Source organism: Bos javanicus, chromosome 21, assembly GCF_032452875.1.
Source record: "Bos javanicus breed banteng chromosome 21, ARS-OSU_banteng_1.0, whole genome shotgun sequence".
In the NCBI taxonomy this organism is placed as follows: domain Eukaryota; kingdom Metazoa; phylum Chordata; class Mammalia; order Artiodactyla; family Bovidae; genus Bos; species Bos javanicus.
The window spans coordinates 46,913,562-46,933,533 of record NC_083888.1 but is presented as its reverse complement, the minus strand read 5'-3'; the positions used below and the strand labels follow the sequence as shown (position 1 = coordinate 46,933,533).

The 19,972-nt window shown below is 31.8% G+C and overlaps 1 protein-coding gene across 2 annotated transcripts in view; it reads right to left on the bottom strand.

Moving 5' to 3' along the window:
- The window catches only part of MIPOL1 (mirror-image polydactyly 1), a 306,156-nt gene that overhangs the window by 232,317 nt on the left and 53,867 nt on the right, over window positions 1-19,972 (bottom strand). The window contains exons 2-3 of one of the 2 annotated variants that reach the window (XM_061394947.1): window positions 11,116-11,253; window positions 10,466-10,544 (exon numbers count right to left, since the gene is read on the bottom strand). In XM_061394947.1, coding sequence (XP_061250931.1) covers window positions 10,466-10,484 — 19 coding nt within the window. In that variant the 5' untranslated portion in view covers window positions 10,485-10,544; window positions 11,116-11,253. The remainder of the gene's footprint in view (window positions 1-10,465; window positions 10,545-11,115; window positions 11,254-19,972) is intronic. The other variant, XM_061394948.1, reaches the window with a different exon arrangement.

Sequence of the window (19,972 nt, the reverse complement as noted above, 5' to 3'; positions counted from 1 at the left end):
TTATTTTTTGGCTTAACCAGCCTTATGAAGAAGAAGAAGAAGATACTATAACTTTAATTTTCATTGTTTTGTATTCTAATTGCTCATATTTCAAGCATTCAAAGCACATGGAGCCATTGGCTATTATGTTGAAAAGCACAGATACACAGTTTTGTGTAATTCTAATAAGGTGTATCATATATACTGAGGGGAGGTCAAAAACATATGATGGGGGAGAGGCTGGACATAGCTCTAAGATTTTAAAATAAGGCTTCATAAAAGTTTATTAACCTGAAAAATCATGAAACCTAGGAATGTCACATAATTTATTCACTTGTACATGAATTCAAAATAAACTATGTCCTTTCATTCCATTACATGGTTGTATCTCTAAATAAACATGTCAAAAAGAACTAGTGAGGTTATTTCTTCTTTGATTAAGATAATTCAATGGCTTAGTATACCACATTTCAAGTTATCCAATGACTAGACATATAAATCACCTTACTGGAATTTTGCTTTATTATTTAAAAAAGCTTTTGAAGTGGTGGTCCTAAACAAATTTTTTAAAGTTTTTGTTTCAAGCCTGAAACAGTCATGAACACATCGATATTCATTCAACACATTTCTGCAAAAACTGTTCTATTATAGTATTTCAGCTTTTAAATTTTAACATTTTCACCATATGAAGACCATGAACACAGTACAATTACCTAAAGCTTATACTACCTAACTTATGAAACTATCACATAAATTAAAGCTTTGTAAAAATTATATCATCCTACTTAAACCATTGCAAATATTATTTAAGCTAAAATGATTGTGAAAACTATCATAAAATTAGATTAACTAGCAGAATAGTACTCTATATTCTCTTTATTCCCCCGTGACATGAACTATTTGGCTACTTACTATATTTCTAATCTTTTCAACCTTTTCAATTTTTCCTAAGAATAATTTATATAAAGTAATTAAATATATGAATCAACTAGGTAAGTCTTACATTTCTACCACTGCAAGTAAAATGGGTTTTTTAATTATATATTTTTTGTTTGCTAAGTATGAACACATACTAATTGTCTATGAATTCAACAATCCCATAAAGCATTTATGGAAGGTAACCTTTTTAATAGCAATTGTAAAAAGGAGAAAAAATGATTTCGTTACATGTGCCTTTCATTTTATTTAAGATCATCTTTAGATTTGGAAAATAAAACAGGAGAATCACCAGTCAGATACTAAGTGGAAATCACTGAAACACAATGTTAGTTCTAATGGATGGATGATTGTATTTGGTCTTTTGAAACTTTGAAGTATAGGTAAGTCTTGATCACACAAATTAATAAATCCTAAAGCTGGAGTTAACAATAACCATTACACCCAAATTCTGCAGCTTAGCCCAGCCAATTTTTCAAAAGGTCAGGTTGTGAACTGGAGAAGATCAGGGAGGTCCACCGCATAGCTTTGTTGCCAGGCATCTCTCGTCTGGATTGTTGCAGGCATTTATTAGTATTCGTCAGCAGACTCAACAGAGCAAACAAGAAATTCAAGCACGAATAATAAAATGAAATGCTGCTATATAACCCTTTGTCATTCAGCAAATATGGGACTTTTTAGCTACATTGTTCCTAAACCTGGGTTACTACTTTAATTTTTCTCCCCAGTGCTGACTGAATGAGTATGCATGTGTGTTAAATGCAGAGCTCCCCTAACAACTGCAGGACTGCCATTTAATCTGTTGGTAGATGGACCATTTCCTGTGGGAACCCTAGCTATGATTTCCAGATCCACCAAATAAATCTCAGATTAAGATTCCAAATGAAACCTGCCTTTGGCAGATAAAAAATGTCAAGATGGATATAAACAGTAAAATTATAAATTATCTAGGTGTTGCATGACAAACTAATGTTCATTTTTTTTGTTGACATGTGCCTAGATATCAAAACTATATGAGACATTCATCAAATGTCACACTTTCATAATATTGGAGGCATCATTAAAACTGTTTGACTAAGGACCTCAAAGTGTTTAAGCAGTAGCTCAAAAGTATATTTGTGCAAAGTAGAAGAATAAATTTACATATCAGCAGCAGCTCATAAGGGATGGGTAAATATTCTGTTTATCTCTCATTGTAATTCAGGTTACTTTAAATACAAGGTTTTAGGAAATCATTACACTCTATATGGCATCATTACATAACTTTCTATGCAAATGATGTATGTTTTATTCAAATTCACCATTTATTTGGTGGGGGAGGGAACAAAAGGAAAAGGTAGGGACTCTCATTTTATTAATCAACTGTGACTACTATACTAATGTACATCATCATCACCATCTTGTTAGTATTTTTTAACTTTTAAAAAAAGCATTAAATACCTGAGACAAAAAAAGCCTGAGAAAAGTAAGAATTATCTATGTATATAATCTATTCATTTCAAATGACTGTGGTGAGAGGCAGAGACTTTTAAAAAAGAAAAAGGTAAAGAAGGACCAATATAGAACCTATTAGAGACCAATGGTCTATTAAAAATGCAGAGGAAGTCTCCGACGCTAGTCTTCACTGCATTCTCAGGAGATCTAGGACTTCTTTTTTAACGAAAATTTTTGTTTTGTCTTCGCTCTTCTTACCTGGACTAATGCAGCACTGTCCTGATGCTGAAATATATCGACTGATTATAAAATAGAGACAATGAAGGTTTCTGAAAGGAAAAAAATCAGATTTGCTGAACCGAAATATTACTCTTTTTAACTTTAAACTCTTAAAAGCAATTGAATAAAAGCCTTCAGTGACTCCAAATTCTGCAACATTTGGTTTCCTGATAAAGATTCAAAAATCATTTAATCTACTTAAAATAACAATTCCTTGAAATTTGTAAAATCTTTACACTTAATTTAATCCATGGAAAGGATACAAAATAGTCTGCATTCCATACTCAAAATGCTAGAATTTATTCACAATCCTGATTCTTTCAGAATTATGGATTTCTCTAGTTCTTCCTATCAGATTTCCTCCAATACGTGTTGTGGATTCAAGGAAACTAAGGCTAAATAAACCTTACCTATCTTAATCTGTTAGGGATCAACATTAATCTGAAAATTAATCTGAAACAGAGAGGATAAAACTTAAATAGGATATTAAGGAAGGAAATAAGAGTATTTTTTGCTTAATTTTGAATATATTTCTAAACTCAAAATCAAAGAATGTTACCATGTTTTAGAGTACATCACATTATTTTAAGTATAGCCAGTGAAACTATTAAAAAAGAGTATTTGATTTTTAACTTCAAACATTTAATTTGCAAAAACTAACATATTCAGTATCTATACAAGTATAATTTTTACCAATGTGAACAGATTACTTTTAGCTTTTCATTCACTAGCATCCTGATTTTAAAGCACAGAAAAGTTTCAATATGTGAAGACAAAATAAATTAAAAATGAAGTCAAAATATAATTTTCTGAAATAATTACTTTTACCTTACATCTTATCAGCACAATTATACCATTTGGCAAAATTTATCAATTTTACCACAAAGCTACAGATTAGAATTTTTAATTCAATCATTCAGACTATGAAATAATCTATGCAACCAATTTCAAAATTTTATAGCTTGATCTTCTAAATATGTTTTTTATTCCCCAAGAAAAAACAAAGTCACAAAAGGCAAAACATGAAGAAAATTTGTATCTGAAACTTCCTCCCAGAAGATAATGATGTCTTACATGACAGGTAGTTTTGATTAAAACACAAATATATACACATACTAAACCCCAAATTTTATATTCAACTTCCAGATATATTTACAACCAAAAACAGAATAAATGTAGTCACATCAGTCCTACTCTACAGTCAGTCAGTCAACCTGAACCAACTGTGTAAATGGTCATAAATTCAGTCTATACACCACTGTATATTGATTCAGATCAACAAAATCAACAAAATGCCAATGCACACTCAGGACAATCATGCTAAGGTGACAAATGCAGCCACTATGGAGACCATAATAATCATCTTAAGTATGATCCACTGAAATTGCAATTTCTAAAAAATTTAAGATTCATAAAATAATAAAAAAAAAAAAAATAAAAAATTTAAGATTCAATAATATTATATTGAGATTTGTGTCATAAATATGTGTTCCAGGAAGTGCTCTGGTATGAAAGGGCCCTAACCAGAAATGAATGAGGACTTTTATCAAAGAGCTCAGATTCTTAAGAATGGAAAAGTTAAAGCCAAAAACTTTTGAAAAATTCAAGTAGTTTTTTTCTATTAAAAAAAATGTATTTTCATGGTCACAAATATATTTAAAACAGCTCTTTAAAAGCAGAATTGCATTTCCTTAAATCAAAGAAATAGTTCCAAGTTGTAAAAAGAGAGGATCATACTAATAGCATAGAAATGGAGAAGTAGTCCCATTAAAAAAAAATTACCATTTTTCATGCTTAGTCTTCTTAGTGATTATCATTTTTACAAAATGAAGGACTGAAAGGGTAGTAAGAATTCCATGTGAAGAGTATAGGCTGAAAAACACTCTAAAAGACTCTAAATTTAGTTTTAAAAAAAAGAAAGAAAGAAAAGAAATAAAGAGTCCTATTATCTCCCCAAATTTTCCCTCATTAGGAATTTATGGGCAGGTTTATCAACTCTAGCAAATGCACCACTATACTCAGCTGTTGTTGTGTGGGGTTAGGTAGTAGGGGTGCAATGGGAACTCTGTACTTTTTGCTCAGTTTTGCTGAGAACTTAAAGCTATTCTCCAAAATAAAGTCTTTTTAAAAAACTGCCCACTAAAGTAAAAAATATATATGACATATATTCATAAATGTGAATTACTAAGAGCAGAAATGATAAATCCCAAAACACGGTTTATAATAAACTTCATTACCAGCTAGAAGACTAAGTTGTCCTTAGAAAAATTTTTTGGTTTTCCATTACATTTTTCTAGTGAGGCCAGGAATCGTGACAGAATCATTCATATCAACCCTAAAAAACAAGGACACTCAGAATCTCATTTATTTTTATAAACTTATTTTTTTAAAAAAAGAAATTATTTTTTTTCTAAAAGAGTATAACCTCAATCATGCTTTTAAGGGTATCTTAGCATTTCCTCTGGAAATGAATCAATCCTTGTTGGCTCACTGCCAGCAGTCCTAAAACCACTTTCAAATATTCTCAATGGTCATGTGTAAGAAACCACCAGAACTCTATTAAGTTAGAACCTATGGAGATAAATAGTAAATTTAGGCAGACCTTGACATGCTCTTTTTTTAACCCTTCTATGGCAAAACAAAAATTAGAAATGCGTTCTTATATTCACCCTTGCCAAAAGAAAAAGGCAAATTGTATAATGTCACTAGTGTGAAGATTATTACTGCAATTGCAATTTCAATACAGACACAATTAGATTTTACCCTAAATGATTATTATTGATTTTATATTCTATTCTAAAAAATATAAATATACTAAATATAAACTATACTACTTTGAAAAATATCAAGTTTTTGATATTGTGAACATTATATCTAAAGAGAATAACTTCCTATAAAACTAATAATAACCATTTCAAATACTATTATTTGTGTTCTTAATACTTCCGAAACTTTTTTATAGACTATCTTTCACAGCTGGGTGGAAGAACAATGATGCAACCACCACCACTTATCTAGGCCCTATAAAAAATGTCAACAATCTATTTTTTAAGCATCTGTAAAGACTATTACTACCACTACATTATTGAAAATAATTGTTCTGGTATATGAAATTCATATAAAACTTGTTTCCTATTTCAGGTATTGTAGGTATATATGTGTGCTTTTACATACACAATCTCTCATCTTCCAAACTCTCCAAAAGGAAGTATCTCCCTGTTCCATAAACAAGAAAACTCTGGTTTGAAAATAATTATGAAACTTGCACCTAAGTCCAGGTAGGCAGTCAGTAGAAGATTGAAAAATTAAAACACAGGTCAATCTAGTTCCCAAACTTACATTCTTTCTACTATAACATGATATTAAAATTATTAAATGCATTGGTTCTCCAGTGTAATTTTCCTTTAAATTTAAACAAAATTAATAAAAACAAATTGTGTTACTCATTCAGGGAAAATAAACCATTACTAACTAGAATGACAATTATTAAGTACAATTCAAATCCTGTAATTCAACACAGAATAAATAATTATGTGGACAGTTCCAACACCTTGAATTTCAAGGAGTGTCTAATCATAATGTCTAGGGGATTCATTTTTTCCTACCAGCTATCTTGCTGGTAGAAATGGATGTCCATTTTACATAAGTTGCTGTTTCCTTCCTCTCTACTTTGAAACAGTTTATGAAGATGACATGAAATTCTAATATTTTTATCATAATGATCAAAGACATTTAAAAGCATCCGGGTTGTTTTTCTATAGATGTCTACTCTTATAAAATGTTTACAAATCATACAATAGTTTTAGACGTAAAAAACACATAAAAAGAACACATAATTTGTGAAAAGAGAGAAAGATAAAAGAACCAATAATAAAAGAGGTTGAAGGTGGCACATAGGTTCCAAATGCCAAGCAAAATTAAACAGTATTCTGACTCAAGAAGAAACTAACAAACTACTTATAGGTTACCTTTTGCTAGGTTTTAGTCCTTGTTATCTGACAGAAAAACCACAAAAATCATGGTAACAAAATCATGTCCTCTTTACATATAAAGAAGACAGTTGCTTTTTACTTAGAGCAGCAAGATAAAATTTTTAAAAATATTTGCTAACCTCCAATAAACTGCAACATGTAAGAAATCTATTGACTTAAGCAGTTCTAGAAGGCTTTCAACTCAAGTTTCAATTGAGACAATGATTTAGAATTATGCTCACTTTTTAAAATTATGCTTAAAATAGTTTTTAAAATGTGCTTCACATTTAAATTGAGATAATACATAAGTGAAAATAACTACTCTGTGTATAAAACAAATATTAAATATAACTCCTAAAATACAAAACCTAAAAATATTAAAGAAACTCATAAAATTGAAAGGTTTTTGTCTAAAAATTCTTCAAGCTGTATGATTCCTACCATTTCTTACCCTCAATTGGTAAGAAATATTTAAAACACAGCAGACAGTGTTTAATTTGGGTAGGCACAATAACCTTCTTTAACCTTTCTTAGGGAACACTGACCCCTAAAGGTTCTAAATTTAAACAAGTTTAACAATATTCTAAATTTAACTGGTATCCAGACCTCATTTTTACCATTACTGTAGGTATATATTCTTATGGCACACATGTTTATTCATAAATCACACTTAAAATTATTTCCAACAGACTGTTGTGCACTACAAAACAACCGTGTTTCTGCTAATTTAATAAAAATCACCAAAATTTAAGAACTATCCAGTAATTTAACATACTATTCCCAATAATTATTCATAAGAGATTTCTGATCCCCAAGACTTTTTTCTTAAATTGTTAAGTAAATAATAAGTAAATGCTTAAGACAGGCTAAACAGTCAATCTTATAGTAACTGGTTCTTTCTGAGGGTTAACTTTACATATGCCCTTTGACTGTGCCATTTCATTTTTTTCTTCAAAAGCAGGGAGGAAAAAGGAATATTGAAAAAGAGAAGGCTTTTCTGAAAGGACAAAAACATCATTTACTTCTTAAGTAAGCCAGAAGATGTTATCAATGTTCACTACACAACACACAAATGTTGTCACCTATTGCTTCCACAACCTAAAATTTCATTCATTCAGGGCAGGGTACAAAGAAGCTTGTACAGTCTATAGATGTCTTCACTTATCCTGCCTATCAATCTCAGCTTTACATTTTCTAAACTGAGAATAATGATAAAAACCAAGAAAAATGTAAAACATTTCACCAGTTAACATTGTTTACCTCATCAAATCTTTGATGTCAAATATTTCAGCAATGTTTCTAAAATAAAGCTAGGAAAAGAATAACCACTTCAGCATTCCTTATAATGAAACTTGTAAGATGATGCAAAGTATAATAAAAGTTATTAATTAGCTCCATTTCCTTAAAAATTAAGATAACTTTAAATAAAATAACTATAAGAATAGCCTAGCTTTGAAGCAATCTGTGCTTTATGAAAAATCCCATGAACCTTGATAACAAAAAAGTAACCATATGTTTAAATGTATTGGTTATCACAAAACTCAAAAGATACTCCATTTACCTGTTTAACTTTATTTGTTAATAATGTTTCATTAATAGGTCCTTAAGGAATGTCTTAGTCCTATTTCCACTGTCCAAAAAATGTCTGTAAAAATGCAAATTTTCTTAATGATGTTTCAGTCACGTCTCCTGCAGTCTGTGCCTGCTGCAAACTATTTATGCATCTGTCTTCAGCCCTAAAACCCTCCTCTCCACAAGTGTCCTAGAGCTTCAGCAGTTCCCTTCCTTAACATTTCTCATGGTTGTTTCACATTTATGAGAAGTATTTCCTCTACGGTCCCTACTCTTTAGAGATATTAAAAATAATTCCTTTGGCTCCTTAAAGATCCTTTGGTCTATAATGTGAACCACATGGCTTTCATAGCAATGTGACCTCTGAAAAGGGAACAAAAGCAAGAAGGGCATTGTTATTTACTTCCTCTTTTCTTATTTTGCACATACATTGAGTAAGAACTGCTTTGAGTTTTTCAAGAGTGTTTGCCTGCTTATCTGCATAAATGAATAAAAACAGCTACAACAAATAGTTTCCTGCTTCACACCAATACATCATTATCACAAGTTGAATATAAAGAGAGTAGACTAAAATCAAGTGCCACAAAATCCTTCCACTAAAGCTATTAACTTTTCATTAAAACCTTTAACTATATACATTACTCAGGTATTACTTGCTATTCCTTTATACACAATGCAATCGGTTACGTGGATTCTAAACTCAGAACAGTAGCCTAGAATCACAAATAGAAAGGTTGCTAATGGTACACATAAATGACAAGAAAATCGATAATAGTATAGAAATCAAAAACAAATGGAGAAATCAAAAAAGATATACTCAGTGCAGCATCTTTCTGTATCTCAAAAGAATGTGTAGCTATTAACTGATTTAGTTCAAGGATGACAGAAGAGTTCCCTCAGATGGCCTTTAACCTTCTGAAAAAGGTAACAGTGTGGTTGGTAAATGGTGAAGAAAGCCCTGTTGAAGGAGAGGGGAAAGAGAGATATGTGCAATGTTTCGATAATAAGTCTATTTGGAAAAATTCAAAGGACATAAAAATGACGAACATAAAATTTCAAGTTTTCAACTATATGTCATACTATATTCAGAATGATTTGTTATCCAAGCATTTCAGATTTGCAACTGTATCCAGATTTAGTGTAAAAGATCTCAAATAAAAACCAAACATTTTTAAAACCCGTCTGTGTGGTGCTTATTCTACCTTGCTCTACACACAGATGGGTGTCCTATACTTATCTACCTATGTTTGTACCCATCCATCCATCCATTCTTCCACTATTTCTCCCTTTGGCAGGACCTCTCTTTGTCTGTCTTTCAAACTGTATTTCTCTCTGACAGCTCTCTCCCTCTGCCTGTGCACATCTGTGCTTTTCTCTTTCTGTTTCTCTCCTTGTCTCTGACTCATTTCATGTCTCTGTCTCTTTTTCGAAGTATTTCTTCCGCTTTCCTCTACACACCTCTGCGAGTGTCTGTGGCTCTGACTCTAGGGAGAGTCCCCCTTTGACTATTCTTCTGTGGTTGTCTCTGAGTGTCTTTAGTGTACAAGTGTCTCTGTATGTCTCTGTGCCTGTATGTCTTTGTTTTTCTGTGTATGTGTCTCCTCTCCATACATGTCTGTCTGTGTCTGCATGTGTGTGTATCTTCTGTCTCTTTAACTTTGTGTCTCATCTCTGTCTCTGTCTGAGAGTGTCTGTGTGCACACAGGTGCCTCTCTCTCCGTATGTCTCTTTCCCGTCTCCGCCCAACCCTTCTCTCTCTGTCAGTCTGTCTGTCTCCTCATTGTGTTTCTCTTACTCTGGTACTTGTCCTCCATGAGTCTCAGGATGTGTGTCTTTTTGTGTGTATCTATGCATGCGTCTCTCTGTGTATGCCTCTATATATGTATCTGTGTCTTTTTCATTGAGTTTACCATCTCCCCCTTATATCTGTGTCTCCTTTCTCTGTTTGGGTTTCTTTCTCTGAGCTTACCTCTCGTATGCATTTCTCTACTAGTCGTTCTCTCAATCTCCTCTATCACTTTGTGGGTGTGTGTCTTTCTCTCTCTGTGTGTCTGCTTTCCTTTTTCTCTTCAGTATCTCTTGCTCTGTGCCTTTTTCTCTTTCTCCTTGTGTCTCTTATGCAGAATGTGGGTCTTTTTGTGTATACTTCCTTCCTTGTGTGTGTGCGTGCATGCATGTGTGCTTGTGCTTATCTGCTTCTGTCTAATACACTGGTTAGAACAAACACACTTCATTCAGTGCCTTAAAGGAGCACATCACCTGGGGTTTGGTATTAATACCTTAAAAGTCCTTACCTTTTGACCAGTCCTCCATTTGCACTTCTGTTCTTGTTTGCTCTGGCAATGTCTCTGGTTTTTGCGCCAAGATTTGAGGCTAAAATAAAGCCAACTCTAGATAAATAAACTTAAAACAATATATCAGAACACACCTAAATCTTACCTTTGTTTAACAGAGAATTTACAGGATAACTGGTTTTCTAAAACACTTATAATAGGACAATTAACTGTATATTTCAACACGTGAAATTAAATCTTTTTTCTCAGGAAAAAAGTTCTTTCATTCACACTTACATTTTAGTAAATACGGTTCAAGGGTAAGCGTCTAGACATTCTTGCTCCTTTGGTTAGGGAACTATTCAATTTATTTAACTTAAGTCTTTTCCAACTATTAACACAACTTCAACAATTTAAGAAAAATAAAAATTTTACTCTATTTGTCATAAGTTTATAGCAAAAATTTCAAACTTATTTATTTGAATGTATATTTTCACATAAATATTTCATAGTGTGTAATTTTAAAATGTTACTCTAATTTTTTAAAAGGTTATTTTCAGCTTGTGGAATTGTTGGTATTTCTCTCTTTTGTTTTCATAATAAATATGATCAAAACTATGCAAGTTCACTTTTTTGCATGCTTTTAAAGAGAATAATAAAATTAGATTCACCTCACAGCTAGAACTCTGCGTTCTTTAAAAAGTCCTCAAATAGAGCTGTAGCAAGCTTCTCCTATTCCAATTTTCTCTAAATATGTTGATCTGGAGTTGGCAATCTTTTTCTAAGTTCCTCATTTACTTTTGGATTAACTGAAAATATAGGAAGTTATTAATATCAAAGAAATATGTTCCAGTCAATGAAGCCATTTCCCTCCATATTGCCCAAAAAGGTTAATAATAATTGCACTCTTTTAATAAGAGATTCATATAGCAAGACATGTAGAAAATACAGTCTTTAATAACCTCTGGAGTATTTTAAAACATGCCTTACAGGCCTTAATGTGCTTAGTAATATACTATTTAAAACCATAATTTTATCCCTTTGCGATATACAGTCACTCTTCCTCATCATTTACCCAGCTAATGAATGCCAGCAATTAGTAAAATGTAATCCCATTGCACAATCATTTTAATGCTTTTAGCACTCAGAAAAGTAAACACCAAATTAATACTGCTCAAGCCATATCAGATCCTAGTTGGAAGCAAGCAATTATAGTTCAGCTCCTCAGGTGTAATTAAATGATTGGAATGATTTAGTTCCATAAATGCAAGTTAATTCATAAGCAAGCAACAAATATACTGGGAGTAATTACAAGAAACACTGACAGTCTAAGTAGGGCTAATTCTTTTATGAGACTGATATAGTAAAATGCTGCCCTCTCCTGGGCATATAAGTGAATTCTTCAGAGCCAAAAACAAAACATTTACCCCTACCCAAAATCTAAGTTTTAAAAGGACACTAAAAAGGGGAAAAAAAAAAAAAAAAATATATATATATATATATATATAAAAATTTATATATAAGTTTTATTTCATTCCTTAAGCAAAAATTTTTCATTTATGGCTTATTGTGATAATTTCTTCACGCCCTAGTAATTAGTGGTTTTGCCATTCAAGTTCTTTTTTTTTTTTTCCTTTGTTTTTTATTTTATTTTTTTTTATTTGCTATTTTATTTTTTTTTTAAGAAAATAAAGTTTTGCCAAAAATCAAAATGAATCCACCACAGGTATACATGTGCTCCCCATCCTGAACCCCGCTCCCCCCTCCCTCCCCACACCATCCCTCTACGAGTCCCAAAACATACCAGGCAATTCCTATAATCTAATGAAAGTAAATCATTCAGATAGGACACTGGTTGCAAGTGAAACTTCTAGTTCCCTCTTGGACTGTCAGACCAACACCTATATTCTCTCACTGGTAAACCCTAACTAGACTGCTAGAGATTTAAGCTATGTTTTTATAAGTACTAAAATGGATAAGAAAAATGATCTCTGATGGATATAAAACAAAACACTCAGTATTACTGTGACTATACAAAATGGTCTAAAACTAAATGTTTTTAATGAACTCCAATAACAACAACAAGAAAAAGACCTACAGCACTGGTATATCATTACAAGCACATTTTAAAACATAAAGAATAGCAGGCAGTACACAAAATAAAACACCCCAGTTTTACATAAGCCATTCCCAACTTTTTACTTTTTTAGGCTAACATTCAGAACAAATTTACTTGAATACTACCTGATGCGTATCAACTAAATTTCTTATACTAGACTTTTAGAAATGTATTTATTATATATTTAAGTTATGATATAATCAGTAAGACTGTTACACATATGTATTTGTATCACTAAGCCTATTCAGAATCATCTCTTTAACTTTCTGCAAAATTGAACATATTCTCAAATATAAACAATGGTATAACAAGTGGTTAATTAATTCTCCAATAAATGCAATAGATACTTGCAGGGGATAATGCTTAACAGTACCAATTTTTTTAGTCAGGGAGGGAACATTATTCCTTTCTACTATGTTTTCAAATGCAGTAAAATAACTATATTCTAAGTCACAGCCTATGCAAGCTATAAAAATAAAACGAAATATTAAAAAGTCCTGCCACTAAGTTTAAAATGTACAGCACATTTGCTTTGCCCTTGATGTCACAGTCTTATTTTTCAATTCATATCTTGTACACTGTAAGTTAATTGCTTTTGGAAAGTACTTATTATTCATGTAAAAATTAATGTGCCAATGTGTTTAAATCCTCTTAAATGACCATTCATGCATCTTTCTTCTTTAAGTACCAATGAAATCTGTCAAAAGACATCAATGCAAAATGGTCTTAAAGAAAGTTCTAATAGAGATTTTTTTTCTGCTAACACAAGATTTTCATATTCACCAACTTTACTTCAATTTCATTAATTTTTTAAGCTACTTTTAATAAATTCACCAAGTAAAATTTTTAGGCCCCATAGTCTGTCATTTGTGTTCCAGCTGACATTATGAATATTAATAACAGTGTTATCCTGATTAAATAGGCTTCATATGAAATCCCTGTGAATCCTATAGCTCAGACATCTCATTTTTCCAACTCTTTATGAATTTGGATTCAGACATTAAACTGGAAAAATCTTAAAAAACAGATTTAATGGCACATTTGCATATTGTCAAGCAAAAATTAGATGTTCTAATGATTCAAATAATTACAACTTATAGATCTACATATTGTAATAGAATAGAAGATTTTTGTAAACATGCAACATATTTTACACATCTATTCATTTTAGGACAAAGGATAAGACTAATAAGATTCTGATTCCTTTCCTCACACTCACCTTAAAGATGGATATCAAGAACTTGTTTAAATCAGAAATTATATCTTCATGTTAAAATTAGTGGGATGATTTCAGAGTAGATACATAAACTAGGCTACTTAATCAAAGTGCTAAATCATTATGTCACAGACAAAATATGTTAAATGCTTTACTATTACTAATGTTACCAGGTTCGAGCAACAAAGCAAAACCTAACTGAAGTTCATCTTTAAGTGATGTGGGAAAAAATTACCCGCATAAAAAAGAAAAATAAAATCTTCACTGTAACAGAACATATCATATCAGCATGTGTTAAAATGACATCTTCTCCATCACAGAGGCCTAACCTCATTCCTCCAAGTTGTTTTTAAGTCTTGGAATAAGTGAAAAAAGAAAAAACAAATTATAGTTAAGGAAACCACATACCACCTCTAACTACACTGGAATTTGAATGTATCTGCCTATATTTCCTACTTTCATGCTATCAAAAAATGGAGACTGAAAAAAATTAAACAAACATCTCCATGCTCTGAAATGGGACTTGACTCTCCTTGTTTACTCAGCAGTAAAACACTTGATGAAACAAAATTTGTTCTTTGACCAGTCTAAAATTTCTAATCTGCCTAAAAAAGAATGAGTAATTCTGACATTTATCCTTCAAAATGAAGCAATGCTTTTTGGATAGAAAGGCATTTAAAGATGGGACTTCACACCCCAAAGAAACAACACCCAGGATTTTTTAAAACATATTTTAAATAGGAGATATCTGTCTACTTTCTTCCACAAAAACCACACATGGCAAAGGTGTTCAGCTGACTTCGTTTAACGGCTTTGCTTTTTCATAATGTTTCCTTAGTTTAATCACAGATTTGTGTAATTTGAATCCAGAGTATAAAGCTAAGTATCATTTCTAACTATAACTTAAATTATATGCAACTATAACAATGCCAAATTTTGGATTTTCTAGATTGAGAAATGTTGATAATTTCTGCACTGGGATGGTTTCATTAAGTGGCTAAAGAAGAGCAGTGTATTTCTGAAAGCCAAATATTATATCAGGTAACTCAACACATACAATATATGCATATGTTCTACTGATGGATTTCCATCTTACTAGACAAAAGTCTCTCAAATATTCACGTTCTCTCACAAAAAAGAATTCCTTTCACTGACTATCTCACATCACAGCCCACTCCCTACCAGCTCCAGATAATCCAAGTTTCCCACAGCCTGGGTAATTAAGAAAAGGTTTAGGGAAAGGGAGAAAGGATAAAAGTAGCCAGATGCCATAGCTATCAAGATTTTAAATGCATATACTATTTGATCCCTCAGTCTACTACAAGTCTTTTAAAAACATGTAGAACATATTTTTATGTACAAAAGATACACCTTGAAGCAATATTTATTTGGTATGAGACAGTACTTATGCTCTAGTCATTCTGAACTTCTTCCTGTTCCTTGAACTCACTAAGCTTGTTCTTGCCTCAGAACTTTTATACTTCTCTTCTCTAGATTGCTAAACCATTTTTTCCCATCATTTAGGCCTTGCTCAAAATTCATCTCTTCAAAAGGTTTTGCCTGGCCATCCTATCTAAAGCAGAAACTCCTCTCTCATCACATTACCTGTGCTACTACTTTCATGAAGCCATCATTGTTTATGATATACATCCGCCAAGGAGGTATATGGAAGTTACATTCAGGCACAGCCCTTGTTTTTGTCTTTCATCTGTATCCTTAGAAGGGTGTTTGGCATAGAGTAAGTAAGTATTTCAGTATGTACTTGATGATCAGACAGGTGGACAGAAGATGTGCAGATTTTCTCAACAAGCATCTGTTATGCACCTATATATTATTTGTCAGTCAACCGTTTTAGGGATTAAATATAAAATAAATAGATAAGGCAAATAAATTTCCTACCCCAAATAAATTTTTAGCTAAAACAACATAGGTACAGAACATGGATAAATTAAAGACAGAAAAAACTGTAAAATTACACTCGTATATGCATACATGCTTGAATAGGATACACACAGCAATCACAGCAATCTATTATCAGCAGTTACTCTGAAGAAAGGGCCTAAGAGTTGAGGTAGAGAGACTGAGAAAATGAGGAAGAGAAGTATTTCTGTTTCATACCTACCTACCTGTATAATCTGATTTTTTCTTTTTACTATGTGCATGTATTCTTTTTTAACTTAATAACAAAATATTTATTAATAACCTTGGCATTTTACAAGAAACTCTGAAAGAAGTCACATTACATCAAAGAGATTCAAAATGAACTGAAAGAAAGCTTTATGACTCCCTTGAAACTCTGAACAAATAATTAGACTAATTAACTTTTATAATTATACTTTGTCATGGCTGTTTGCTTGCTTGGTTTATGCAGAGTGAAAAGTTCTAATTTAACTAATATATGGTAGAAATATATTTTAGTATAGAAAAATTTAAATGGATGAATTTCCTGAGAATTAAGCTTTTTTTTTTTTTTTTAAAAATCACATTTCTTTGTTCAATTAAGGACTATTTATAACAGTCATAGTGTTCAGGATTCTAATATTTAAGAGTTTATAACAGAAATTACTATCAAAAAAAGACTAATTACTTACATCATTTGATATCATGGAGGGTGTCAAATTAAAAGGAAATAAATATTTAATGTTTCAAATATATGGTTTTCATGCAACTAAGACCGGACATAGCCAAACAAATAAATATACCTGAACACTGCAACAGCTTTCACTGTCAGTTACAAATGACACTTTGACTATGAATCCTGTATTGCACAGCCTACTGATAAAATTTTAAAAAGAAAAACTTGAAAACTGGTTATTATTTTCAGAAGGTTAATCAGATACAGGATTTTCTAAAATAACCTGAAATGTTTTGCCCCAGGCCAAACCAAACTAAATCATTTAATCTAGGACAGAATATAAAAACAAAGTCATTTTATAGAATAGCTTCTCTAGGGAACAAACAGCATGTTTTCTTAAGATTCATGTGATTGCCAAGTTCTGATGCAATGACACACTCCTTCACACTAAGGCTTACATTTCCATACAACCAACTGAAGTTCTTGGCACATCAAAGGTAAAAAAGTATTAGAGCAAGTTAAATCGATCTGTAATGACAACTGGTATGACAAATAAAAGAACAGCTGTCAGAAAACGTCCTTCTAAAATAAAGTAAAAACTATAAGTTCTTAATTCATCACATATCATAATGCTTTACTAACAGATTTTATCCCCCCAAAATTGCTTAATAATTCTCTATAGTTTATACAGTTAAATTATAAGCAGTAATAGGGACACTAACAAATAACATCAATATATTCTAATGATAGCAGTTATGCTTTTGAACACTTTTAGTATGAATTTTTTTCCTTTTTTTGTTAACATAGTTGATTTACAATGTTGTGTTAGTTTATATTTTAAATACTAAATAACAATTCATGCATATAATTAGTATAAAGTTTATCTATGCAATTTGCTAAAATTATAGCACTTAATCATTCCCAGTGAACAGTATGCAACATGAAAGCTATGTATTTCACTTTTTAAACAGTAATGTTAAAGGTAACTAGGTTGTAAAATACAATTACTAGAAACAAAAACTTTGAAGAAAGTAAAGCAAATGTTAGGCTTACAGTTCTAACTCCTTATCCAATATTAAGAAAGTCACAGCCATCAGTTTCATTAATCTGAGGACCTACCAAAGCTCATTTAATTTCTTAAGAGTCATTCTTAATAAATGTATCTGTTAATAAAAAATATGTAATAAGACTATGATCCTAAAGTAGATAATCTATAACTGATGTAGAATAAAATACTATATGAAATGGAAAAATATAAGAAGCCAACTATATAGAGAAATTTCCTTCAATGATTGTATTCTTCCTGCATCTAAAATAAGATGTCAACTACAAATTATATGTAAGGATGGTACTAGCTCTTTTGTTCACCATACCATAAAGAGTTTCCTAAGATTTAGAAGTATATGTTCCCTAAAAATCTGTTTCAGGAAAGTTATTTTTTAAAACATATCAAGATGGCAAAATGACTGAGTTTAAAATATTATTAATACTTACAAAATTAATATTTAGTAAAACAACTGCACAGTGTTTCACAGTACTAAATTAAACAACATATGCTATAACTTTTAAGACATTTTCCATAAGAAAATACTCTTTCATTTTAAAAGAATTTTCTTTCTTTTAAGAAGCTGCATGGCTAGGATGTGTTGATTTATATTATAATCACGTTGAAGCTGGGTTATGAGTACATAGGGGCTCATTATTCCATTTCTCTACTCTTGTATGTTTGTAATTTTCCATAATAGCTTAAAATACATATTATAATATAAAAGAGTATATACACTATCATTTACTTTCACAGAACTAGCAATGAGTACTTCATTTTATAATAGAACATATCAAACTTTTATCAGTTTCATGCCTGATATATGTATCCACAAACATATTATGTAACAAATATTGCACATGGTTCACGAATATATCATACATACACACCTTACATGGATTCTATATTGCACGTCATTTAGCGAAAAGCCTAAAAGTTTTATCTTATCATATAGGAACTGAACAGAAAATATAATCTGCTGAGAAATATGTACTTTATTAAAATGCTTTGGAATTTTTCCCTGACCTTATACTTAATAACTTCCTGAAGCTAAGACCTTATGTTACCAATGACCTAGTGCATATGCTGAATAGGTACACTCTGTCACCTTTAGCAAACATTCTCCTCACCAGAGGCCAGCTGCTGCACCCTGAAGCAATATCCTAGTTAGTTACTGCTACAGACATGTGATATAAGTAACCAAGTTTATCATTTGTTGGAGTCAAAGCTACATGAATCTGAAACATTTCCTAATTTTATCTTACAAGATATGTATTTTCACTGATGGAAATATTTCTCATTTGTAGAACAGTGATAGTTCTTTGTATGTGCACAGTAATTATCTCTTAATTAACAAAGATGGTGATATAGAAGAATCATAAGCAGAAATAGTGACAATGACTTGTTTAGTTGCTAAGTTGTGTCTAACTCTTTTGCAACCCCATGTACTACAGCCCACCAGGCTCCTCTGTCCATGGGATTTCCCAGACAAGAATACCGGAGTGGGTTTCCATTTTCTTCTCCAGGGAATCTTCCCAACCCAGGTTTCCCGCATTGCCAGGCGGCTTCTTTACCAGCTGAGCCACAAGGGAAGCCAAAGTAGATTTCTTTTTGGAATTCCCTTGCTTTTTCTATGATCCAGCAGATGCTGGCAATTTGATCTCTGGCTCCTTCACCTTTTCTAAATTCAGCTTGCACATCTGGAATTTCTTGGCTCACATACTGCTGAAGCCTAGCTTGAAGGATTTTAAGCCTAACCTTGCTACCATGTGAAATGAGTGCAATTGTATGGTACTATGAACATTCTTTGGCGTTGCCTTTCTTTGGGACTGGAATGAAAACTGACCTTTTCCAATCCTGTGGACACTGCTGAGTTTTCCAAATTTGCTGTTATATTAAGTGCAGCACTTTAACAGCATCATCTTTTAGAATTTTAAATAGCTCAACTGGAATTCCATCACCTCCACTATCTTTGTTCATAGCAAAGCTTCCTAAGGCCCACTTGACTGCACTCCAAGATGTCTGCTCTAGGTGAGTGACACACCCTTTCCTCTTTTTCCAACCACTTGCTCAATATCTGAGCCAGACACAAGGCACCCACCAAATTAGGTAGAAAAGTGAACTACCTAAGATCAAAACCCAAAGTCTTTGCCATGGTGGGGCAAGGAATACAAACTTGTACTTAAGCCAATCAATTAATGTAAACTGGTTAGCAATCTGAGACTATACAGTCCAGCCAGAAATTTTAAAGAAAAAAAAAAAAAAAAGTTAGGTCACGAACTACATTTCTTTACAAGATAATTTCTTTTGAAAATACGCTCACAGCCACAAGAAAAACTATAACATATATCAAAGAATTTAACATAAAGAAAAGCAGTACAGGCATACGAAAGACAGAGGTGGAGATTCAGACTTGAACTAAAGAAAACTAGGCAACCTGAAATCAATCTTCACAACAGGTATAATTTTCAAACTGCCACATAGAGAAATCAATACAGCCCATTAAGTAAAAGCAATCAGTTTCTAAAGAAGCATAGATAGATATAAAAATGAATCAAGTAGAAATTATTCAG